This window comes from Urocitellus parryii, chromosome X (genome assembly GCF_045843805.1).
Source record: "Urocitellus parryii isolate mUroPar1 chromosome X, mUroPar1.hap1, whole genome shotgun sequence".
Classification (NCBI taxonomy): Eukaryota; Metazoa; Chordata; class Mammalia; order Rodentia; family Sciuridae; genus Urocitellus; species Urocitellus parryii.
The window spans coordinates 17528280-17554172 of record NC_135547.1 but is presented as its reverse complement, the minus strand read 5'-3'; the positions used below and the strand labels follow the sequence as shown (position 1 = coordinate 17554172).

Below are 25893 nucleotides of genomic sequence, written 5' to 3'. Positions count from 1 at the left end.
TGAATTATGGGCTGGGGTACTGGTAAAGCACTTGCTTGATTAGCACATGTGAGGCACTGAGTTCTATCCTCAGCACCACATAAAAACAAATAAATAAATAAAACGGAGGTATTGTGTCCATCTACAACAAAAAAATATTTTTAAGAATGAATTAACAGGGGCGGGAGTTGTGGCTCAGTGGTAGAGCGCTCGCCTAGCATGCACGAGGCACTGGGTTCGATTCTCAGCACCACATAAATGTAAAATAAAGATATTATGTCCACCTAAAAACTAAAAATAAATAAATATTTTTTTAAAAATGAATTAACCAGCTGGGCATGATGGCACACATCTGTGATGTCAGCTACTAGGGAGGCTGAGGCTCTAAGCAACTTAGTGAGAAGTGGTCTCAAAATTAAAATTTAAAAAAGGACTGGGAATGTAGCTTAGTGGCAAAGCACCCCTTGGTTCAATCCCTAGTACCAAAAAAAAAAATTAACCACCTTGGTAAAACAAGAAACTAAGGACATTTCTAGCTCATATATTTCACTGTTCTTATTTTCCCTATTTAACTCATAGAAATCTGAGACAACTTTAATAGGAGAGTTAAAAACCTGAGTTCCTGAGTTAACCCAAATAAACTTTCTATCAATGTGAAACACATGCCTCCATTTTCTTTTATTTTTTAAGAGTAATTTCTGTTCTTTACAATGTTACCACACACACACACACACACACACACACACACACACACACACACACGACTTGAAAAATGGATAGAGAGACAAGAGGGAGAGCCTCCCAAACATTTTTTTTAACAAAGTTCAAAGTAGATTATATTTATGTGCTTTTCAGTCATTACACAATGTACAGACATGATCCACTGAATGATTTATGCTCCCCAAATGGTCAAACATGATTTTCTATGAAAGACTAGACATAAAAGCTTTTAGAAGCAGAACTGTTTTCTCCAAACACCAATTTCAGGCATACATTTGTTTTTACGTATATTCCTTGAGAATGCTACAGTAGCAGTGCATAAATTCATTCTATAAAAAGATCTGAAAGATGATTTTCAAGAGACTCTCAATACATTGTGCTTTCAGATAAAAATCCTAAGTCAAAAGATCAGTTGCTATGACAATAACAGTTAAAACTGCATATTATATACATATATATGCACACACACATATGTGTATGCGTGCATATATATATGTATGTATTAGAGATCAGAAGAGGCTATAAAGAAATGTAAGTAGTTGTGCTTAGGGGACTTTTTTGGTAAAGTTGTTTTAATAAATAAAAAGTTTAATAAATAAAAACTTAAAAATGTCTCAGTGACTGATATAAAATAGATGCAGGTATCAAGGGTTTTCCATTCTCAGCTTAAGAGTTTAAAGGTGAAAAAGTCATCTCTACAGAAACCATCTGATACCTGATAATCCCAATCTGGGCAAGTCACTTACAGTCAGGCAGGCAAGGGGCTTGGGAGAAAAGATAAAGGGATTTCCCCCTATTAACATAAAGCATTAACCAGAGGTAAAGCCAGGGCAAACTAACTAAACAAATGCCTACCTTCCCTTAGAACTCTCAGACCAAACAGGTCAACCTACTTCAATTAGGTTTTGAAAAAAAACCATATGCTTGGTGTATGGACCATAACCCATCTGTAGTTCACAAGATGAGTTAAATATGTCCGGTCTTCTATGAGACCCTAGGATAAGCATGATCCCTTAGTACCTTATACTGTTTTTATCCCTTAGTACCTTATACTTTTTAACCCTCCACATATTAACTGTAAAACTCTCAGAAACACCATAGCAACTTTTCACAATGATAGAGGCCAAGGTATAATTTACATAGAGAGTAACATTGATGTTCATAGCTAGGAAGTCAATGTAATTTTATTTTTAGGCTGATCTGTTTGCTCTTTTCAGCCTTTAGCTTTGAAGGACACACGACCCTTGTCAATCAAAGTGAATTAGAAAAAAGATGAGAAAATAACAAATGTTTTAAAGTCTTTTGCATAACAGGTATAGATATAAAAAAGTTTCTTCAAATAGTTTCCTAGGTGTCACTCAGAAGCAGCCTTGCTGTCTGTCTGTAACATAATGTGCTGGCATCCTTCAAATAAAATTATAGAGAAATTAAAAATATATATTATACATTTGCAGTTATTTGAAATCATTCAATAGTTTGTAGCATGTTAATAGAGTGAAATAGAGATAAAAGGCAGTCCACATTCATATTTTCAAGATAAATTTACTCAGAAGTTGGTTGAAATCCTTGCTCACGTTCTAAGTATAGCCATTGTGATAAGACCTGAAAGGAAAAAACAGGAGAACAGTTAAAGACATGCATTGTACTGCATTTTCCATTCAATAAGCAATTGTTCAGACCTCAATGAATAAATAAAATATAACACACAGGCAGACACTCTACCAAGACCTCAAAGTCAATTTGAATTTAGTTGATATTATACAGGAAAAAAATCCAATTAACATCAATGGGCACTCACTGAATAGATTTTAATTAAATCACTAATGTCTGGCCATAGTTCATCTCACCATCACACATACCTCCTACTTTATCCATCACATCAGCTATAATAATAGCAGACATGCCATTTTAAAGTGTTAGTAAAGCCAGCAAGCTTTGTCAACAGAAGCTTCAAGAGCCTATTTGTATCAGGGCCCTAGGGCCACAGAGATAGAAGCAGTGTTCCTGCTTTTCTTTAGTGATTCTGCATACAAGACCATAAACATTTAATAATATGAGAATGTGTTTATGGGCTGGGGGTGTACCTCAGTGGTCGAGCACTTGCCTAACGTGTGTAGGGCCCTGGGTTCCATCCCCAGGGAAACGCATACACACACACACACACACACACACACACACACACACACATGAGAAAGGAGGATGATCATGTAAGGCTGAGGCAGTCAACATAGTTGTCCCCAAAGATTGTCCCCTTAAAAGATGATAGAAAAGATACAGAACAATGGGATAGGCAGGCATTCCAGGTGAGGGCACGGCATGAGCAAGGGCCTGGGAGGACCAGGACTTTAGATGAATTTTTCCAGAGTCAATAAATAACCCAACAGGCTTTACTCAAGGATTTATATAGGAGGGCAATTAGACAAGATTGGTTCAAGGAACTCTCAGATTGTGGAGAGGCTTTGTTTGTTTTGGTTTTGGTACTGGGCATTGAACCCAGGGGTGCTTAACCACTGAGCCACATCACCAGCCCTTTTTGAATTTATTTAGAGACAAGGTCTCAACTAGGTTACTGAGGCCGGCTTTGAACTCATGATCCTCTTGCCTCAACCTCCCAAGCCTCTGGGATTACAGTCATGCGCCACTAGGCACAGCTGATTGTGGAGAGTATTAAGCACTGAACTATGGAGTTTTACTTCATCCAGTAGACTATGGTCAACTGCTGAGTTTTGAGTAGGGAATGGTTATGAAACCAAAACAGAATGGAAATCAACCTGACATCAATGTGATGGATGGTTTCAGGGGGCAAGAGAATAAGGGGAAGGATGACTGAGAAAGAACACAGACAGAAGGTGGGGAGACAATTTAGAGCACAGTAGGGAATACTGAAAGAATAATGGAAAGAGTTGAAGTGAGAGGAGAATATGAAGAAAGAGTCATTCATCACCACAGTCACGATGCTCGACACACGGAAGGCACTGAATAAATGTTTGCTCAATTGAAATAATTAATTATAGGATTTGAAGCCAGGATGACTGGAAGAATGAACTGGAAATCAGGGAACTGGTTTAAATAGAAAGGTTCACAATATTAAGCAAGGTTGCACTGTTCATCCTTATCGCAGTGTGCACCTTGTCTAAGTGTTTCTCTAGGAGCAGTTCCTGCAAGTAGAAAGACTGTATTATGAAATATATGCATTGTATACGTACATTATAGCACCAGAAGTCAGAAAAAGGAAAATTATGGAGTAAATAGAGTTTTAGGCACTAGATAAATAAGTCAAAGAGAACTAAATGCGAGCCAAAAGTTAAATCTCCAAGTGCACCCAACCTCAACATGCCTTTGAAGAATCTTTTACCGTTTTTCAAAAAAAGAAATCAACCCCATAACCCCCCAACATAAAATCCTACACATATGTCCCCAATGCATCTTTAAAACCCTTACCTAAGATATAAGCAGCCACTAATTTTTGATTCACACTTAAGTGGAGGTAGAGAGGCACCAGCGATTCCACATCCCCCAGCGTGGGCAGCATCAGGGCTGCAATGCACACCACTCCCAGGAAGACAGTTAGTAAACTAGGTCCTGAGGAGACAGTTCTGTTTTCTGTAAAAAGACAAAAATCCCTGAGCTTGCTTCTAAACCCAAGCAAACTGAAGACAAAAGTTTCCTTACAAATAATGGTCACCAGATGGGTGTGGTGGTGCATGCCTGTAATCCCAGTGACTCAGGAGGTTGAGGCAGGAGGATCGCAAGTTTGAGGTCCAACTTAGTGAGACCTGTCTCAAAATAAAAAAATAAAAAGGGCTGGGGAATGTGGCTCAGTGGTTGAGTACCCCTAGGTTCAATCCCTGGTACCAAAACAAAAAATACTGGCCACCACACACTAGGATTCTCTTTTGGCTATCTTCTCTGACTCCTTCCCCCATCATTCCCATTCCATGGGGACCTATGTGTTGCACTTATCTGGAAGTCTATAAAGCATAACTGCTCTGAGTCATTACAGGATGGTATGCTGAAATGGCATTATGAGTTACTAAGTTCCTACTGAAAAAAGTGGTCACCAACTTGCCCCACCCTGATATTCCACCATAGTAAGTAGAAAGTGTTCAAGCATGTAACATCAATGCATGTACATTTATAAATTATATGCACAATTTCTATACTAGTATGTTTAATATAAAACATACTAATGGAATTACCACAGAATGTGCTAAAAACACACTGATGTTCAATATTTTCTTCCTGTACTCCAATGGATTATTTTATATTTACAAACAAATTCTGACTTAATGATGGCTTGACTTTAAGATGGTGTGAATGCATTATGAATTAAGTAGAAACTACACTTTGAATTTTGCTCTTTTGCTAGTTATATGAGGCATGGCACTCTGATGATACAGGGCAGCAGGAGTGGGCCACAGCTGACGTCGGCCATACAATCATCAGAGGAAGCAACTGATACACCACAGTGGACTATATGGCTAAAATATGAGGTCCAGGGGTAACCAATGCAATTCTGGAGGATATGTTCAACTTACAGTGGGTTCATTGGGACATAATGCCATCATAAATTAAGGAACATCTGTCCTCCATGTAAGACTATTACAGTAGAGCTGCACTATCTTCTGGCAATATCTTAGGGAGGTGTCCAGACAGATTTGATCCCGATAACTATAGCATGCTGCTACCATAGTAAAAAATGTTAAGGTACCAAAAAAAAAAAGCACTACTTGAATGGTTATAAAGTTGCCCATAAAAATTCTTGCTCCTTGCCCTACCTCATTCATAATAAAGAAGAAAACTATAGAAACAATATCTGGCAAATTTATGCTAAGTGAAATAAGGCAGTTACCAACAAATTCTGCATGACTCCACTTATATGAGCCATCTAAAATAGTCAAACTCATAGAACTGGAGAGTATAATGGTGGCTTCTAGGGTCTGGGGGAGGGGGATAAAATTGCTAATCAATAGGTGTAATTTTCAATTATGCAAGATCTATTATTAGAGATCTATTCTGCAACCAGGTCCCTATAGTTAATCAGGTTCCTATATACTGTAATATACACTTAAAAATTAATTAAGAGGCCAGGTGTGGTGGTGCACACCTATAATACCAGTGGCTCTGGAGACAGAGGTAGAAGGATCTCGAGTTCAAAATCAGCCTCAGCAACATAACAAGGCCCTAAGCAACTCAGCGAGACCCTGTCTCTAAATAAAATATAAAAGGATGGGGATGTGGCTCAGTGGTTAATTGCCACTGGGTTCAATCCCTGCTACCAAATAATATTTTTTTTTCAAAGATTTGTTATCAAGCCTGCTATTCTACAGCTCTAGCTACATATGTACAATATACATAACCTTATTTTTAGGAAACCCAACAACAGCATTTTCTGTTATGTGGCTTTCTCACTAATCTTCCTTTCATTAAAAATAGCCAACAGCAATACGATCTTGGTGTTTTATTAATGAAATAATACTGTTCATTCTATTATTAAATGAAGCTTTTCTAAATTATTAATACCTCAGCTGTTGTAAAGTCTAATTGAACCTCACCAAAGCCAGATAGGTAAAAAACAAATTGATATTTCATAATTATTGCTTGGGATGCAACAATAGTATAAATATCTTTAAAAAACCATCTCATTTTAGTTAATAAATCAAATAACTTGGCATTTATATTTGTTGCTAAGATAAATTTTCAAGGAAAATATTTATGATTTATAACTACATCACATACTACAAACCTACAATAAAAATAATTTCAAAGAATTTGGTATTTAGAGAAATGCCAAAAACAAAATGAAAATAGCCTTTTTCCTGATATTACATGATTATAAAAAATGTACAAAGATATAGAAAACAGGGCTGGGGGTGTAACTCAGTGTCAGAAGGCTTGCTTTGTATATATGAGGCCCTGGGCTCAACCCCCAGCACCACAAAAACAAGATATAGAAAACAAAGTTTCCTCCACAATCCTATCCTCCTACAGATAGGTTAATGCTATTAACAGCTTGGTTTATATCCTTTCAGATTTCATAAATGACTACATAAACATGTAAAATAATTCTTTACATAAATGAGGTCATATTATATGTACTGTTACATAACTGTTTTTCACCCTTCACTAAGAAATACATTTGAAGCCTTTTCTGTGTCAATATATAAACATTGTGTACAACCAGAGAATTGACATGTTGTGCTCCATTTGTGTACGATGAATTGAAACACATTCTGTTGTCATGTACAACTAAGTAGAACAAATTGAAAAAAATTTAAAATATATATATATAAACATCTATCATTCTATCAGATCCTTGTAAATACCTGCCTAACACCCTGTCTTATGAACACTCTTAATTTAATCATTTCCCAAATTGATGGACTTTCAGGTCATTTTCAATTTTGCATTATTATAAACAATAATAAAGAGCATCATTTTCTTTAGCCAGAGGGCAAAGACTGAAACATAGCCAAGACACAGCAGTTCATTAGTTAGGTAATTAAGATTCAGCTACATTTTTTATCTTTTTAATAACCTGGGCTCTAGCATTTTATGAAAGTATACTTTGTGAGTTTCTCTTCATTTAACAGTTAAATTTCTGTTAAATGAAAAAACTCACAAAATATAAAATTGTATTTATACACATTGGAATGGTCTGGAAAGTAACATGGAACAGTTACATAAGGAGATTTCTTAAGTATGTGTTATTAAAGGTGTTTTTTTTCCTTTTGAATTTCTTACTGCTATATGTCTTTTATACAATAAACCTGAGAAAAAATTTCTCATTTTACCAACTTTCAATACACTTTAAAATCCAAATTTTTCATGATATAGCCTTCAACTATTTTTTAGCAATGAGTCTCATGATACTTGCATTTCCAATGCTTCTGATATGCTTTTTGTTGAAACGTTTTCAAAGCTAACAACTTGAAAAAATAATGACCTTTTAAAACTTCCCAGAAAAAAATCCTACAGAAAACAATCTCAACTTATTTTTAATATTTTGTATACAACCAGAGATATGAAAAATTGTGCTCTATATGTGTAATATGAATTGTAATACATTCCATTGTCATAAAATTTTTTTTAAATGTTTTTTTTTAGTTGTAGATGGACACAATAGATTTTATTTATTTATTTTTTTATTGGTGCTGAGGATTGAACCCAGTGCCTCACACATGCTAGGCAAGTGCTCTACCACTGAGCCACAACCCCAGCCCCTCAACTTATTTTGACATTTTAGTGCAGAGAGACGTAAATTAAAAAAACAGAGAATCTACATACTGGAAAACAGACATAAATTATTATTAATTTAATAGGAGAAATTTTTAAATATCACTTTGTCATCCTAGACACAGTCAGTCATCATTATACTTAAAAGGAAAAAAAACTACACAATTTTTTTCTGGATGATTAGCTATAGTGGGTTAACTACTCATCAATGGAACATGTTGGCCAGGATTTTGAGTGGACCGTTTGTTCAGCCCTTTCATACATTTACTGTGAAACTACTCTGGACCAGGCTCTGTGCTAGTACTGAGGACATAGTGGTGAACAAGACAAAGTGCCTGCTTCCTATGAGCTTCCTGACATGAATGGCTGAGAGATTTTTTTTCCTCTCCAAAACAGAAACCACCATTAGGACAATGTCACCTATCTTCATTCATCTACCTACTCCAATTTTAGAATTAGAAGAATTCTCTCATATACTTTAGATATCAAAGTTCATTATAAAAGTAAAAGAAGAACAAAACAATACTTACTATAATTTTTTAGGTTGTTAAGATGCTTTCCAAGAAATTAAAAAAACAATAAAGTTCTCCTTATATGTACATGTACATAAACTGTTAAATCTTAACCATTGCTGGTTGTGGTGGCGCATGCCTGTAATCTCAGTGGCTTGGGAGGCTGAGACAGGAGGATCATGAGTTCAAAGCCAGCCTCAGCAAAAAGCGAGGCTCTAAGCAACTGAGTAAGACCCTGTCTCTAAATAAAATACAAAAAAGGGCTGGGGATGTTCCTCAGTGGTCAGTCAAGTGACCCTGAGTTCAATCCCCGGTACCCTAAAAAAAAAAAAAAAATACAAACTTAACCTTTATTACTCTTGGCTTTAAACCAGTCTGTTACATACAAAATGATCACCAATGACCCCTTTAATGGATGAATTTAATGTCAAAAAAACACCACAAATGCTCATTCAATGACCTTTCTTGTTTCAGAGGAGGCATTCTGAAGGGAGAGCCTTACAATTCATAAGTCAACCTCACAGTATTGATCTATCACTGTTACATTTGACAAAGGTTCTCTCTCAGTGGTTGTTTCTTAGAAAGATGAAAAGATGGTGCTGTCAATTACCAATATTTTCTGAGAAGAAAACAATCTACTAACTAGTCTGCAGTCCTGTTATCATCAGGAAATCTGAGCTCTCTGTGCACGGACTGAGAAGACACTTGGCAACAGTACACCAAAAAGGCACTTCTCCCTATCTTACTGAAATAAACATTCAAAGATGAACAAACTGATATGGATCTAGGAATTAATGTAATGACAAGTAGATTTTTAAAAATCCCTCAAATACAATATGTCACAATCTGAAGGACAGCTGCTATCACATTTGTATATCACTACAGCAAAAAGTTTCCATGTTTTTCAGTGGAAAATTTTATTTCCCTCCTCTCATAATTGGTGTAGGGGGGAGATAATGAGAAGTTGTGAGGGAGGGGGAATGACGTCCAAAGAGTTGAATGTGAGCATAGTGTCAATGCTGAAAGAATATATCATAACACTTCTGAATATCTAAGCTGGGAGGAAATGAGGAATGGAGAGGGATTCAATTAATAGCCCACAGGGGATATTATAATCTACTTAGTTTAATTAACTTCAACTTTAATGAGATTTTTTTTCAAAATAATATGAACAGTGTACTAAGCTTGGCCTGTTGCCAAACACAATCTCTCTCCTCCTTCAAACTAATTAAATGAGAAAGGATATAGGAAAGTCATAGAAACAAAAGTATATAATTGCCAAATTATACTAGCATACAGGATGATGCTTACAGCATCCAATTACAGTCTCATGTATGTGTGTGTGTGTGTGTGTGTGTGTGTATATATATATATATATATATATATATTAAATCTCCAATATATAGACAATATCCAGTATATAAAAATATGCATATATGTTTATATTTACATTTTTAAAGGCTACAGTAACATTTGCCTTCTCTTTACAGGCTGGTCTACTTAGGGCTATTCTCTCCTCTGAAAATCCAGCTCTGGGTCTCTTGCTGTATTTCAGGTACCCGATTCTAGGTTCAGTTTTGAAGTAGTTGACTAGATTTAAAGTGGCAGATTACGTTGGTAGATTTAGAGTGGCAGATTACATTTCTAATATCATTATTAGCCCCCTGATTATTTTAAAGTTAGAAATGTGTAACACGCAATACTACCTGGTTGAAACGATTGTTCAAAAAATAAACTTTCAGTTAAATGTTCCTTTATTCTTTTTTCCTCGTCTTCCTTTTGTTGTTCTTTTGCAGATGGGAGAAGAGTAGCAACAACCTCTTTCCTTCCTAAAGCCTTCCTCTGGCTTTGCTCAGAAACTTGGAGACGGAATTTATCTATTACACCATAGTGACAGGATCGAACATCTCTATGACGAATCACACTGAAAGCAACAAAAAATAAAAAGCTACTGTTTAGGTTTCTTGGGGCCTGTCAAACAGAATGCAGCAAGAGATTTCAATGCAGTAAAACAATAGCGACTATAACCAAATACTTTAAAAAATAGAAATTTACTAATGATGCTAAAAAAATCATAGTACAACCCCAAAAGAAATGGGTAATTGAAATATTTGATGAAAGCACATACTTGAAAACACTGACAAAAATCTTAAGTAAAAGAATGATAGGTAAAGCAATGACCTTTTTTTCTGGCCATCCATATAAAGCAATATTGCCTAATTAGGAATATATGAAACAGTTTCTCCCCCACAAACATTATCATAAATTTCTCTTGCCATTTATCTTTGTTTTTTTTTTTTTTTTTTGGTACCAGGAATTGAACCCAGAGGCACTTAATCACTGAGCCACATCCCCAGCCCTTTTTAAATATTTTATTTAGAGACAGGGTCCAACTGAGTTGATGAGGGCCTCACTGAGTTGCTCAGTGCCTTGTTTTTGCTGAAGGTGGCTTTGAACTTGTGATCCTCCTGCCTCAGCCCCCCAAGCCACTGGGATTACAGGCATGCACTACCACACCTGGCTCATTTATCTATTATTCAACTAAGAAAACTCACCCAAGACTTAAAAATTGACTTACATACACACAGGTAAAAATAAGCAACCGAATAAGTAATTAATCCACTATGACCAGTGCACCAGAAGTCTAATAATAGATCTCTGCATTTTTCTAAAAGGAAAGTGTATAAAGCATTGTAATTTTTATGAGATTTTGCAATTCCATTTTTCAGATATACTTCCTTCTTCCTAGGGAATGCAAAACAATTAGGTCAAGGGTAACAAAATTGATTAGACTACAAATTTCTATGGCATAACCCTTGCCTATTATAGGCTGAATAAAAATTGAAAGAAATGTACAGCTGGGCACAGTGGTGCACTCCTGTAATCCCAGTGACTCATGAGTATGTAGCAGGAGGATGGCAAGTTCAAGGCCAGCCAAGGCAATTTAGCAAACCCATTTTCTGTCTCAAAAGAAAACTTTTTAAAAGGGGGCTGGGAATATAGCTCATTGGTAGCTCATTGGCCCTTCTGGGTTCAATTCCCAATACTGCAAAGAAAAAAAAGTATGGGGGGAAGAAACACATTCTCAAAGATACATCATGTTACAGCTTTGAGATGAAGAAAATATATTGAAGAGGAAAGGCTTCTGCTTTTTATTCTCAAAGAAGATTTAAACAAATAAAGTTGATGTGGCAACGAAAATTAAGGGCTGGTCAATGGATCCATCTGGTCACCACTAGGTCTAAAGTGAAAATTAAACATGAACAGCTTGAACAAACAATCATTTATCTGACACTCTAAGATGCAATTATCTGGAAGCACTCAGATAACCTTTTACAGATGAGAAGTTACATGCTTTGCTTCCTGTTTATATAGATTAACTTCCAGGCTTATTAGCTGAATCATTTCAGATGAACTCACATTACCATTGTTCTTACATCATAGCATTACTAGTTTCTCAAATGTCATTGTAATAGGAGGATATTCCAAAGAAAGCTAAATTTCCTATTACAGCGGGAAAAATTAAAAAGGAATAACTCAGAACTTTAACTTCATAAATATCTCTGCCTTTACTAAAACTACAAGGAAGAAACAATTGAGGAAATACTGACATGGAAATCAGTGCCAACATAATGAAATATTATTATTTGGTTGACTTGTTTGGAATCTCTTAGAAACTTCTTAAGTTTTGATAGACAAAATGTCATCACAAATTCAAGAGATTACCAATGCTTATGTGGGAATAACTTCAAGATCCCTTTCCAGTTAAAAACATAAATATTAATGCACTGAAAATGTGTTACCAGGAAGTGATTTTGACTTACATATCCACACAACACTGAGGCTTTACTGCACCTGCAGCATCAACGACAACATACTTATTTGGAGTAGTACACAAAACTGAAAGAAAAAGTCACAATGGCCATTAGTGTTTTTAAAACAATTAGTTTCTATAAGTAAAAAATTAGTAGGGACTAGTTAAAAATTCATGACGAAAGACCTAGGAGACTCACCTTTGAACTTCAAGGCGAACTCATAGGGATTGTACAGCGTCAACACTTGTTTATGTGTTGACTGATCATCTGCATAAAATATTAGCTCTGTGGGAAACACAAAAACGGGAAGATTTCCTTCCACTAGCTCTGGTTGTCTTTTTTGTTGATGCATTGGCACTGAATCCTCTTGCTGCAGCTTCTGTTTTTACAGATTCGGATCTATTTTGGATTTTTCTTCGTTTCAGTTAAAAGCTCCAAAGCATTTTGGCAATCTAGAAATAGAAGGAGAAAGGGAGAAGGAAAACCAAATGATACTGATTTTCATTAGTCTACAGTCTCTTCACAAAAAGCAGGTTTAGTGTGAATGAAAGTAGGCCCTGAATCATGGAAATGTGCCTCTTGACCTTTCCTCTTGGCTTGCTGACAGAGCTTTGACCAGATCATGCAAAGAAATTTAGACATGTTCCTTTCACATTCAGAATTTCAACCTATGATAGATGACACAAATACTTGAATAAAAAGAATAAAGAAGTCTTTCTCAAAGTAATCATCTCCTTTCAAAGAGGTGAGATCAAAGGAACATCACTGTATAAACTTCATATTTTTTAAAGGAAAATAAACTAAGTATTGTCACAACTGATTTTGTGAGCCAAATCAACTCTTAAAGATTTTTTTAAAACAATAAAAAGACTAAAAAATAATAAATAAAACAAAGGAAGTTTCCAAGATTTATAGGAGAAAAACACAAGAATCACTTTTACACTCCTGTCAACAATGCTTTATTTAGTGCCTTGGCAGCATGGATAGGAGAGTTCTTTTAATCTGTTTTCTACTGAAACTCAAGACAAGCTAAGCAGGCCTTGGAATTTTCACTGAAAATTCAGTCACTAAGTGGGCTTTGGCATGCAAGGTACCATTCCTCCCCTCCTATGTCAAGTACACAGGCTTCGTAAGAGCTATTTTCCTCCAACTTCAGAGGCCTTTTTGGATTCCTTCTGGACTTGAATGCGGTCCAGGTGGTTGTGGCTGGCAGAAGTCTCACTGTCAAGTGTAATAGTTCTGTATTTATTTCCTAATCTAATTTTAATCAATATTCTTATTCAGCAAGTCCCTCCCAAAGTGTGGCTTTTAAAAATAAAAAGCAGGATTTGATCCAGCATACTCAAAAAAAGCAAAAGTTAAAACATAAAATCACAGAAATGATTTTCACTCTGTAGCTCACACCTTTAAAATAGGCTATAAAACATTTAATATTTTGAGGTCAGGTTCTCATACATTCAGAGGGAAATATAACCAATGAATAAATTACTTGCTTTTATCAGCTAGCAGGGCTCAAATGCTCTTCTGAATGAGGCCTTTTCAACTTTTATCAAGTATGAAACTGTAAAATTACATGTGCAAATTTTTATTATTTTCTTTCAGATGGACAGCTATTATGCCAGGAACTACATCAGGAGACCAGCAGAGATATAAAGATAAAATGTTTAGGCCCTGCCCTCAAGAAGTTCAAGTTTAGCTGGGTGTAGTGGCACACTCCTGTAATCCTATCTGCTTGGGAGGCTGAGGCAGGAGAATCATGAGTTCAAAGCCAACCTCTGCAAAAATGAACCACTAAGCAACTCGGTAAGACCCTGTCTCTAAATAAAATACAAAACAGGGCTAGAGATGTGGCTTAGTGGCAGAGTGCCCCTGAGTTCAATCTCCCACAAAAAAAAAAATTCAAGTTTAATTGGTGAGACAAAAATAATAACACTGCCTCTGTTATAATGCATACTGTTGTATAAAACGTACTAGGGAATCAGAAGACTACAGGAATAAGTCTGCCTGGAAGTGAGACCGGGAGATGGCATGTGAGGTGGTTTTTAAAGAAAATATGGGGCTGGGGATGTGGCTCAAGCAGTAGCGCGCTCGCTTGGCATGCGTGCGGCCCGGGTTCGATCCTCAGCACCACATACCAACAAAGATGTTGTGTCCGCTGAGAACTAAAAAAAATAAAATATTAAAGAAAATATGGGTACTAGGGAATGAAATTGACCAAATTATGTTCTGTGGATGAATGCATATGCAACAATGAATCCCATTAATATGTAGGAGTAATGTACCATTTAAAAAAATTTAACAGACAGCCCCCCAAAGAAAAGATAGGTACACATTTAAATGTTGGGAGGAAGGTATTCAGACCCAGGGGACCACAAATAAAAAGGCACTGAATTCATGGACTGTCTCAGGTAATCAGTCTACTTTATATCCATATACTTTATAACATATATACAGTTCATAACAGTGTTGAATTTGTTTCTGGGTTTTGTTTTGATGAGCTAATAGGGTCTACTGAAATTTTTGTTATTAATAACATTTAACAGGGGCCGGGATTGTGGTTCAGTGATAGAGTGTTTGCCTAGCATGCGAGAGGCACTGGGTTTAATCCCCAGCACCACATAAAAATAAACAAATAAAATAAAGGTATTGTGTCCATCTACAACTAAAAAATCATTTAAAAAATAACATTTAGCATTTGAATAATTCATAACATTACAAACTTTTTATTAATTATATAGACTGGATGATTGATAAGCTCTTAGATAGCACTTATTATAGGCCAGGCAGTATTCTAAGTGTTTGGTTTTGTTGTTGAATTATGAAGAGACCAGGCTGGTGGTAGTGAAGGTCAGCAGGTCCCCTAGTCTAGAATTCCTTTCCATTATACTAAACTGCATCCATGTCCATAAAATAAAACAAATTATTCTTGAAAACATCTGATTAAATAATTGTAATTCTGCATTTTTTATTTGCCCTGAATTTCTTTCTTTTAATCAAAGCCATACACATTTCTACTTGGATAATGGGCTCTCAGAAGTATGGCATATTATTTTTTTCAATAGAAAATACTAGGCTCTATAATTATTTTCATAGGAAGCTTGGCTAGTAGGAAGAAAAGATCCAAATTTGATGTCACTAAATAGTATGCACTGTCTCATTGTAAAACTCTGCTGAGATGAGAATTTAGTTTATGATAAAAGGTAGCATCTCTGATTTGTGGGAGACAGATTTATTAGTGATAATTGGTTAAACTGAGTAGCCGTCTAGACAAAAATAAAGTTGAATTTATCTTTCACTCCTTATTTCAGGGAAAATTCCAAATGGATCAAAACTTTAAATATAAACAAACAAAGCTATAAAAACACTATAAGAAACCATGGGAAAAAATTTTTTGTAATCTCAGACTAACAATGACATAAAACCAGACACCAAAAATATTGATGAATTTAACTATATAACTTTTAAAATTCTGCATAACAAAAAATCTTTATTATTATTTTTGACCAAGGATTGAACCTGGGGCGTTTAACCACTGAGTCACATCCCTAGTCCTTTTAATTTTTTTTTTAATTTTGAGATGGGGCCTTGCTAAGTTGCTGAGGTTGGCTTTGAACTCATGATTCTCCTCCTTCAGCCTCCTGAGTATTGGGATTACAGGCATGCACCACCACCCCCAGCAGCAAAAAAAAAAAAAAAAACTATAATCAAAACCAAGAAAACATTTGCAATTCACATTATAGGCAATGGCTAATTTCCTTAGTAGAGGGCCTACCAATTTTTGAGAAAGCCAATTCAATATAAAAATCAGCAAACTCTATTTTGAGAAAGGGAAATAAAATTATTCTTGGCTAACAAAAGGATGTTTAACTTTACAAGAGAAATGCAAATTAAAACCATATTGTGATGTGGTGTGTGTGTGTGTGTGTGTGTGTGTGTGTGCGCGCGCGTGTGTGTGACCTGTCAGATTAGTAAAAATTTTTTTAAAAAACTTGATAGCACATGGTGGGAAGCCACCAGGCACATTCTTACAATTGCTGGTGGGCATGTAAATTGACATAACCTGTCAAAATTAAATGCCCATACTCCTGAATCCACAGTTTACTTGTAAGAATTTATTTGGTATCTTTCTATGAAGTTATGTATATGGAATGTTTGCTTTGAAGCACTGAGGATTAAATAAAATTATTTATGTGAAGTACAGAGAACAGAGCTTGGCATTCAATACAAGCTAATTGTTCAAAGCAAAGACTGGATACAGCCCAAGTGTCCATTAATAAGGGATTCATTTAAGTATGGTGTATCCATTCATTGGGATACCAGATATCTGTCAAAAAGAAATAAGAAGCTCTTTGTGTAGCTTTTCATGGACTGATCTTCAAAATGTAGGGTTAAGTGGGGGCTAATGCTGTAGCTCTGTGGTAGGCCATGGATTCCATCCCCAGCAATTCCCCACCCCCCCAAACTATATAGGGTTAAATGAGAAAAGCAAGAAGTGTTGTAGGAAGCACATACTACCATTTATATGGAAAAGAGAAAAAAAGAATATGTAAGCGGGCACCATGGTGCATGTCTATAATCCCAGGGTCTAGGGAAGCTGAGACAGGAGGATCATGAGTTCAAAGCCAGCCTCAGCAAATTGGTGAGGTCCTGAGCAACTCAGTGAGACCCTGTCTCTAAATAAAATACAAAAAAGGGCTGGGGATGTGGTTCAGTGGTTCAGTGCCCCTGAGTTCAATCCCCAGTAACCCCCCCAAAAAAAAGGTTTTTTTTTTTCTTGGATATAAGTAGAAATATTTGGAAGGATACCCACATCATCCATGAAGAGAAAAAATAAAACAAAACTGAGTGGCTGAGTACAGGAAAAGGAGAGAAATTATCTCTGGACATCCTTTTGTATTTTTAATTTTGAACCATATGAATAGTTACTTTAAAGAAACAAAAGACTAAAAAGAAAAAAAAGACTGAATTAAACAAAAAAAAATAACAACTTTACTAGGGCATAATGGGGAAAAGGTGTTAATTTTAAAACAGGAGAAATAATTTAGAAACAATGTTAAAAACTCTGCTAACTGCATTTTCTAATTTCTGATCCTTAAATAACTTACTGGAAACCTTACACTATGTATTAAGTAAGATTTCAATTATTTAAAACTTTTCATACAACAGAAACTCATTACAATGAGGAAAAAAACAAAGATTTGTTTGCAACTTAGGAATATGTATAACTCTTATGCCACCTTTTGTTATAAAAGAGTATGAGATGGTTCACGAATCCGATTGGGAAGTCAAAAATAACCACATAGACGAGCATGAAATTCTTGGTTTGAAGAGTAAGGAGAAGTCAGTTGGCACAGGTCAGAGTAGAATTTTTACTAGCTTTGCATAAGGGCTTAAAAGTGATTCTTTTCCTTTTGAAGCTTTCTGTTTGCTGGTTGAATATGTACACATTTCCCCATGGATCATAAATAGACCATCTCCTTGTCACCATTAAAGAAAAGTTCAATCATTTTTGAGCAGTTTATTATTTCTTTTCATATTCCTCTTTCCACTTATCACTTATCTTAGCTCTGATATAAATTTGCCTCCTAAACTCCAACCAGTAGAAATTAGGGAAGAATTAGCACCAGGTCACCAGAGTAGTATTAACAACTTTGCCAACAAACATAATGAAACATAACACCTGATTTTAATTGATGGTTTTCTGGGAGACTGACACTTTCTCTTTGCTCCAGTCCATATTACAAAATGATACAGTGTAAAAATCCTAGGGAGAGATTATATACTAAGCCAGTAAGATCTCACTGCAGATCGGTTTTTAAAGTTGCTTTCCAAGTGCACATCAAGTCAAAGAATGTTAACTCCCAATCTTTCTCACTTGACAGATGAGAAAAACAGGACCAGGATGATTAAGATAGTTACCCAGCACTGCACAGGGAAGGGGACACACAACTCTGATCTCCAAACTTAACTTCCTTCTATGGTCCTTATCTCTTCAGTTTCAATTCAAAAGTCCTGCCTCCCTGGTGTGGACTGCCACACATACACTGTCTCTCAAAAAATGCCTGGCTTTTGAAGATCAGAATTCTCAAAGAATGATCCAAAATTCAAGTCATGACCAAGACTGCATTGTCTTGATTCATGTTTCCTTTTCAGTTTTACAAGGAAAAAAAGAGATAATTTCACTTGCTGGGTTACATATACTCTCTTTTCCTGATTGTGAAATGTAGCTGTGGCTGTCAGCAACTATTCACTACGACATTAATAACCAAGGTTTGCCCCATTCTTCCTCCCTGGATGACAAAATTTTATGTATTCTTCAAAGCCTAGTTCTAATTCCCCCTCCTTGCAACACTCCTTTAAATATTCTGCTCTCCATGGATATCACCAATGTTGTATTTTAATATACTTATTTTATGGATTCAATATATTGACATTTATTCTATATTGATTAATTTTGAGTCTTCAATCAGATTTCCTGCATATGCCATATTGTTTTTTGTTTGTTTTTGCATCTCTCATTAGAACCCAAGCTCATTGCTGGCCTTAGCAGATACTGAGATTATCAGCTGCCCTACTGGTATCTACTAATAACTGTCTCCTCCATCAAGGAATGTGACTCCCCAACCCATAGCTGAATATACTTTGTCCACAAAACAGGCAAAAAATCCTAATTAGATGCACAATAAATCATAGGTGGCTGCTGGCTCTGGGTTGGGGCAAGAGGAGAGCACAGAGAATCAGCACCCCCAGCTGCCTCTCTTCTCCCCTCCCTTCCATTTCTCTTCCTTGGCTTCTCAGAGTCAAACTGGGCCAGCAGTGCTTAGAAATCCATGGCTCTGATATGCCCCTGACCTTCTAGGCAGACAGTGCAGCTGGGAGATGGTGATACAGGAGACTGCCTTGGCCTTGTCCCTGCACTAACAGCACAGAAAAAGTAATCCTGAATGAAACTCCAAGGAAAACCTTATGTGTGCACACCACCTTGTGACAAGTTTGCAAACTACTCTCTCATAAGAAGCAACACAAACACTGAAATCTTCACACATGCTTTCCACCATCAGCCCAGAGACCAGTGCTCCAAATTGTGATTCTTTTCCCTTGCACTGAGCAGAGGAACAGGGGTTCTTCAGTATGTTTTACCACCATAGATTCAAAACTTAAGACTGTTAAAGAACACAGAAATCCCGTTAAGAGCATATTCTCACCTGCCCTCTCTCTTCAAAAACAGCCCCCATTTTCTTCCCCTTGGAAAGAGGAGGCTTCAAGAGCTGGGGGCAGTGGCTCACAACTGTAACCCCAGCGGCTCGGGAGGCTTAGGCAGGAGGATCACAATTTCAAAGCCAGCTTCAGCAACTTAGCAAGACCCAATCTCTAAATAAAATATTTTTAAAAAGGGCTGGGATGTGGTTCAGTGGTTAAGTGCCCCTGAACCACTTTGTCCATAAGACAAAGAAGGCAAAGAATCCTAATTAGATGCAGAGTAAATCTTAGATAGCTGGTACCCCAATAAAAAGAAAAAATAAAAGGAGGCTGCATGAAAAATTAAATCAAAACAAATAAGTGTTCCTACAGGGATTCTTGTACCAATGTGGTTCAAGATGTTAAAAAAAAAAAAACAGTTAAGTGTGGTTCAAAGTATACTCTTCCCCAGAAATGAGTGACCCATCTGCTTGGACACAGTATATGGGCTGCTTAACCACCTCACCCTGGCTTTTTTTTTCTTCCTGGAGCAGAGGACCAAACTCAGGGCCTTGCACATGCTAGGCAAGTGCTTGGCTACTGAACTAAATCCCTGAGCCCTTTCTCCCTGGCTCTTGCTGTTTACTCTGTTCAGAGCCCCAGGCTCTCTGCCTTCAGGCCAGCCCCTTTTATCTGGGTACAGGGGCTATCTCTGTCCTCCATACTGGGTGGAGTTCTTGCCAAAGCCGAGTAAATGCTAAACAGCAAAGAGCAATACTTTTTGTGGCTTTAGTCTCACAAGTATTAAAACCTTTTCCCTCCCACTTAAAAAACAGCTCCCTTCCTCATTGAATTCCCACTATTAGGACTTTTGATGGCTATATTCTTAAAGTCAACTCTTTTACAATGTCATAATGTTCCTTTTATATGTTAATGTTCATTGCTCAATAGTAGGCAATGTTGTTTATATATTTTTCTATGTTTTTGGTGTTATTTGATATTTTACGAATGGTATTGACTGCTACCAATGATATGTAGTGGCAGGCTATTCCATATGCAAGATATCAAAGTTGCATAGTGTATGTTTTAAGATTAATAAAGAATACCCCTACAGTAATATCTTTTTTTTTCTTTTTTTGTGGTGTTGGGGATTGAACTCAGGGCCTTCTGCATGTGAGGCAAGCACTCTACCAACTGAGCTATAGTCCCAGCCCAGTAATGTCTTTAAAAAAATCCTTAAAAGAAAAAGCATGATCCTATTGCAATAAACATGCTACTCCCATGTTTTACAATATCTCAATGTCTTTGGTTATTTCAAGACGTATAAACAATTCTCAAAGCATCATCTATATTAATTCATTATGTGAAACGTGTTGCTACAAGATACCACTTTCAGAAGTTTTAGAATCTCAAATTTATTCAACAAACATTTCCTCAGCACTTATTACTCAGAACCAGGCACTATGCTAGGGAGAAAAGAGGAAAACATTGTCTTAGCCCTCTAAAATCTACCTCAATCTAGCAGAAAAAAAACCAGATACACAGCAGTCATTAGGATATGGATATGCCAGTAAATAAAAAAGTCCTGTGGAAGCATAAAGTGACAGTCTGTCTTCACCAAATAGGAGTCTGCAATAGGAGTATGGGGCGGGGTGAATTCCAGGAATATGTGTAGAGACATAAAAGGGACACAATGAGCTTTGGCACTGCGGTATGGTTAAAAATAGTAGGTCTGGGGGGAGTGGCAAGAGATAAGTTGGAAAGGTAAACTGGAGGTAGATTGTGAAAACCAAAAATCTAAGTGAAGAATCTGGTTTAGGATTCCCTATGCAGGTGGTTTTCAAAAGTGCAGTAACTACTGCTTCACCTGGGAGCTTGGTAGAAATGGAAATTCCTGGTTCCCACCTTAGACCTACTGAATCTGAAATTCTGGGAGTGAGGCCCAGGTATATGTGGGTTTTTTAAATTATTATTTTTAAAATTATTTTACTTAGTTGTACATGACAGCAGAATGCAATTCAATTCATTGTACACAAATGGAGCCCAGCATTTCAATTCTCTGGTTATATATGATGTAGAGACACATCATTCATGCAATCATATATATACCTAGGGTTATGATGTCCATCTCATCCCACCATCTTTCCTACCCTACTAATCCCCTGTCCATCCTCCCCTTCACCCAATCCAAAGTTCCTCCATTCTTGACATCTGTGTTTTTAGAGTCATCTAGTTGATTTTGATGCATACCAAACTTTGACAAACCACTGCTGTAGGCAATGAGGAAATATGAAGGACTTTTCTTTTTCTTTTTTTTTTTTTTTTTGAAACAGGTCTTGCCAGTTGCTGAGGCTAGCTTTGAACTTATGATCCTCCTGCCTCAGCCTCCCAAATTGCTGTACACATGAACCACCACACCCTCTAAAGACTTTAAGGAGGTAACTGACCTGATAAGATCTGAAGTAGGATAGTGATTGCTATTGACCAATCAAGCACAACACGTGACTCCAGAGTAGTTACAATAAAAAATAAACAACTGTTGAATGAATGTGGCATGAAGAGATGATGAGGACCTAGACTAAGAGAGTAGGAATGTAAAGGAAAAAGACTTGAGAGATGCTTTAGAGCTCAGCCAAGTTTAATCAGGTGACTAGGACATATCAAATACAAAGGTGTCACTGAAATGGTTTTACATATAAAGCAGTTATCTTGTCAAATCTATCAACTGCCAGTTGAAAATAGTAGTTTTTTTCCACATAGCCTCTAAACAGAGGAGGTCATGAGCAATTTCTATGTGTTTCCACATAGTCTAGAACAAAGGTTGCTGTTTACTTGTACATGGGCCTTCTAGTTTGCTTAGTAGTTCTACTTCTCACTGTAAGTCAGTAACCTGGCATCCATGTTATCAGAAATCTTTTGTGAGTTTGGTTGATGTGAGTCAATCCCTGAGACTGATAGATAATTTCAGAACGTGATGACAAAATTAAATTTCAAACCTAGAAAAGCTAAAAAACACACACTGGCTCTGGTGATCTAACTACCAAAGTAGTATCAAGGTGAGACCCTGTTAAGCCTTTCTCCTTTAATTCAGAAAGAAGCTGAATTAAAGAGTGAAAGAATCAGACTTTGTAGTACACCCTGAAGGTCAAGAAAGTGAAGTGTTGCTGTTATTTCTAATTTGGGAGGCATGATTTAGCCGAGGCCATCTTCAATTTCCTGATGAAAAGCAAGAGAGGTACAGGTCAACCTATATGGCTAATTTATCTAATGAGAATTCTGCAGCGTACAATTTCTATTACCATTCTGAATACTTCCTGTTACTGGATGTTATTTAACTAATATTACTATCCTGGCTTATTAGACCAACTTATTTTGTCTAAAAGTAGTTCCCAATCAAAAACTGTACTCTTTTAGGGAATTTGAAAGCTATAGGGAACCTTAAAGATTAAAACAAACATTTATTACCAAAGATGAGGAAATCGAGGGCCTCAAAGAAGAAATCATTTACTATATTTACTGTAGGAAAAGATTCTCCAGAATACTACAAGGTGGCAAAACAAGATTCAAACCAACACTGGTAATTTGCTCCTTTGCGAACCTTTAGGAAAGAGTTAAAAGTCTCTTTCACTCAGCAGCTTGGGAGGCAGAGACAAGACCATAAGTTCAAAGCCAGCCTCAGAAACTTAGCAAGACTATAAGCAACTCAGTGATACCTTGTCTCTCTCTCTTTTTTTAATATTTATTTTTTAGTTGAAGGTGGACACACAATATCTTTTATTTCTTTTTTATGTGATGTCGAGGATCGAACCCAGTGCCTCACGCATGCTAAGCAAGCACTCTACCACTGAGCCACAACCCCAGCCCTGAGACCCTGTCTCTTAATAAAATACAAAAAAGGGCTGGGGATGTGGCTCAATGATCCAGTGCCCCTGAGTTCAATCCCCAGTACCAAAAAAAGTCTGGGGCTGGGGTTGTGGCTCAGAGGTAAAGCACTTGCCTAGCATGCGTGAGGCACTGGGTTTGATCCTCAGCACCACATAAAAATAAACAAATAAAGATATTGTGTCCACCTATAACTAAAAAGTAAATTTAAAAACAGTCTATCTTCCATCTTAAATAAAAAAAAAAACAGAAAAATGGTAGCAAATTACTTCTTCTATTGGGCTAGTAAGGAATGGTGTAACTTTTCTTTTTCTTTTTTTTTTTGGTTTCTTAATTGTTTTTCTTTTAGGAAATGAAGTTAGATGTAAAATTACTCTGAAAAAAATTTTAATATAAAACATTGGGAAAGAACCATTTTAAAATTATAGCCCCGTATGGTGGCACACGCCTGTAATCCTAGCTCCTTGGGAGGCTGAGACAGGAGGATTTTGAGTTCAAAAACTAGCCACAGCAAAAATTGAGGAGCTGGGGCTGGGGTTGTGGCTCAGTGGTAGCGTGCTCACCTACCACGTGAGAGGCCCTGTGTTCGATCCTCAGCACAACATAAAAATAAATAAATAAAATAAAGTTATTGTGTCCAACTACAACTAAATGATAAACATTAAAACCAAAAAATCTGAGGAGGTAAGCAACTCAGTAAGACCCTGTCTCTAAAAAAAGTACAAAAAAATGGCTGGAGATGTGGCTTAGTGGTCGATTGCCCCTGAGTTAAATCCCCGGTACAAAAAAAAAAAAAAAAAAAAAAATTATATACCTATATTTTTTGTGTTTTTTGTTTGTTTGTTTTTTTCGGTGCTGGGGATTGAACCTGGGGCCTTGCACATGCTAAGCAAATGCTCTACCACTGAGCCACATCCCCTGCATAAACCATTTAAGGAAGAAATATGCATTCCTTCATATACTATTTGTTCTACTTTCTTTCTTTGCCTATGCAGAGGTAACTTTTTACTGAATACATCCCGTTACATTAATTATATATTACATGTAAAGCAAATCTATTCACAACTACCCCTTATAGATTTCAAAAATTCCCCAATTTAAAATATCCATTGTTGTTTTGAGAGTTCTAGAAATGCTTCAGTAACTAGTTCCATGTCTCATCCTGTCAGGGTATGTAGATGTCAGTAACTTGTGGGATACATTTGGCCCTGTTTCCTGTTTTCCAAAATTTCCCACATTTTATAGCAAATATATGTGTAATCTAAAAGTTGGTGTCCACCCCTCAGTCAATTTCCTGAATGTGATATTTTATAGGCAGAGATTTCTCAGAACTTAGAGGAAGCGAGGACAAGATTTTCATCAAGAATGCATTAAATCCCATGTGTGCCTTGCCCGAAAAAGTCTCCTTTTTTCTGGAATTTACATTTGAGAATGCATGCATGCTGAAAGAACAGGACTGCTTTCTAGGCAAAACCCAAAGAACCCGTTTTCACTTCATATTTGCCCCCTCCCTCCCAGCCATGAGATTCCTTGGATTGTAGTGAGACAGAAATGCCACATCGATCTGGAGAGGGCAGATGTCAGTTACATTCCCCAAAGGAGAAATGCGAGAGCATTGATTAAGGGGCTGGAGGGTTGGGAGGGGAGTAGTCCGTCCTCAGACTTCAGCTCCACCTGATTGGGCCCAGCCTCTCCAGCCCTCGTCCCCACACCGGCCCGCTCCATGTGAAACCAGTCATGTGAGCCTGTTTACAGCCGAGCAGCTGGTGCAACCATCAGGATCCGTGCGAAGGTCCAGGGAGGGGTAAAGGATACAGGCCACGCACCCCTGTCTTCCCCCACTCCATAATTCCAAGAAAGCATTCGCTTTCCTCCCCTGGCTCTCCATCCCACTTCCATCTGCCTTCAGGCAAACAGAGCAGAGCTGAAGCCATCCCGGGACGCCACGCTCCAGCTCCCCCCCCCCATTTCCTTCCAGTAGCTCGCTGGGGGGACTGGTAGGCTGGAGGAAGGGCGAGGACAGTGTCACCCCGGACAGGGAGCCAACCTCCCTCCCCCAGCCCTCCTCGCAACGTCCGCCTAAGAGTTGTCCCTGGAGCTGCATCCCCGGGGCAACCGAACTCCACCGGGCAGGCACCCGGAGGCTCCCGAGACTGCCTTCGCCCGGGCAAGGGAGAGCCACATACCAGCTGGCCGGATCCTGCAACGAGGAGCCGCGAGCAGCGGGGACACTGACACTCAGAGACCGGGCAGTAAGGAGCCCCTCTGCCTCCTGCCCACCGCCCACCCGCATCCCGGCACCGCTGAGCCCCGCTGTCAGTCACCGCGCCAAGCCCAGGCTTTGGGTACGGGTTGTTCTTTTGGCGGGGGCTCTCGGCCACGTAACTTCTATGTTTTCCTGAAGTCGGAGGAAGTGGGTGACGGGACGGTGGGGGACTCTCACCTCGGCAACACCAGCTCCTCGGAAAACAGCTGCGACTGCTCCTTCACTCCTTTGTCAGCGTCTCCAGACTGCACTGCCTGCTGGGATACCGGAGGACTCAAATGCCACCTCTCCCCGCCCTCGAGGA

At 37.6% G+C, this 25893-nt stretch overlaps 1 protein-coding gene across 4 annotated transcripts; it reads right to left on the bottom strand.

Annotated features, from left to right (window-relative positions):
* Positions 1-663: 663 nt before the first annotated feature.
* Mospd1 (motile sperm domain containing 1) lies at positions 664-25893 on the bottom strand. Of its 4 annotated transcripts, none has more exons than XM_026405618.2 (6): positions 25767-25886; positions 12461-12714; positions 12272-12347; positions 10154-10371; positions 4141-4302; positions 665-2301 (listed from the first exon to the last, which is right to left on the bottom strand). In XM_026405618.2, the coding sequence occupies exons 2-6, from the start codon at positions 12612-12614 to the stop codon at positions 2270-2272; spliced, it is 642 nt and encodes a 213-aa protein (XP_026261403.2). In that variant the 5' UTR covers positions 12615-12714; positions 25767-25886; the 3' UTR covers positions 665-2269. The 4 variants fall into 4 exon arrangements, with proteins under 4 accessions (XP_026261406.2, XP_026261403.2, XP_026261404.2 ...); XM_026405619.2 differs by lacking the exon at positions 25767-25886 and adding an exon at positions 25510-25749; XM_026405620.2 differs by lacking the exon at positions 665-2301 and adding an exon at positions 4408-4475 and having other exon boundaries at positions 4179-4302; positions 25767-25893.